The 329-nt window shown below is 42.9% G+C and overlaps 1 protein-coding gene across 1 annotated transcript; it reads right to left on the reverse strand.

Annotated features, from left to right (window-relative positions):
* Positions 1-130: 130 nt before the first annotated feature.
* On the reverse strand, positions 131-292 carry CSUI_011512 (lsm domain-containing protein; the record flags this gene model as incomplete). Its single annotated transcript, XM_068071610.1, has 1 exon — positions 131-292. A coding segment is annotated over one exon (162 nt), but the record flags the coding sequence as incomplete, so codon positions are not given.
* Positions 293-329: the final 37 nt, after the last annotated feature.

Consider the following 329-nt stretch of genomic DNA (forward strand, 5'->3'; position numbering starts at 1 on the left):
AGACTTTTCTTCTTCTTTTTCTCCAATGCGATCAGAAAGAAGGCATGCAATGTGTTCCTACTTCTTCTCCATGGCACCATAATAAGATTCTCCCGTTCTTATTCATTCTCCACCTGCTGTTTCGCTTACCTCTGATCATCATGAGGCCTACACTTCTTTTGATTTCTTTCTCCTCTGTCTGATGTTTTCCATCAGGGAGCTTATGACGAATCTTGATCTTTCTGAATTCTTCTGCGTCGGCTAATACAACGTTCATATGCCGATCAAAGGCAAGGAGACTCCCCACCAACATCCGGGAATCCTGCGGAGAGAAAAGAAAGAGAAGAAAA

The sequence above is a fragment of the Cystoisospora suis genome (assembly GCF_002600585.1).
Source record: "Cystoisospora suis strain Wien I chromosome Unknown contig_12715, whole genome shotgun sequence".
Classification (NCBI taxonomy): Eukaryota; Apicomplexa; class Conoidasida; order Eucoccidiorida; family Sarcocystidae; genus Cystoisospora; species Cystoisospora suis.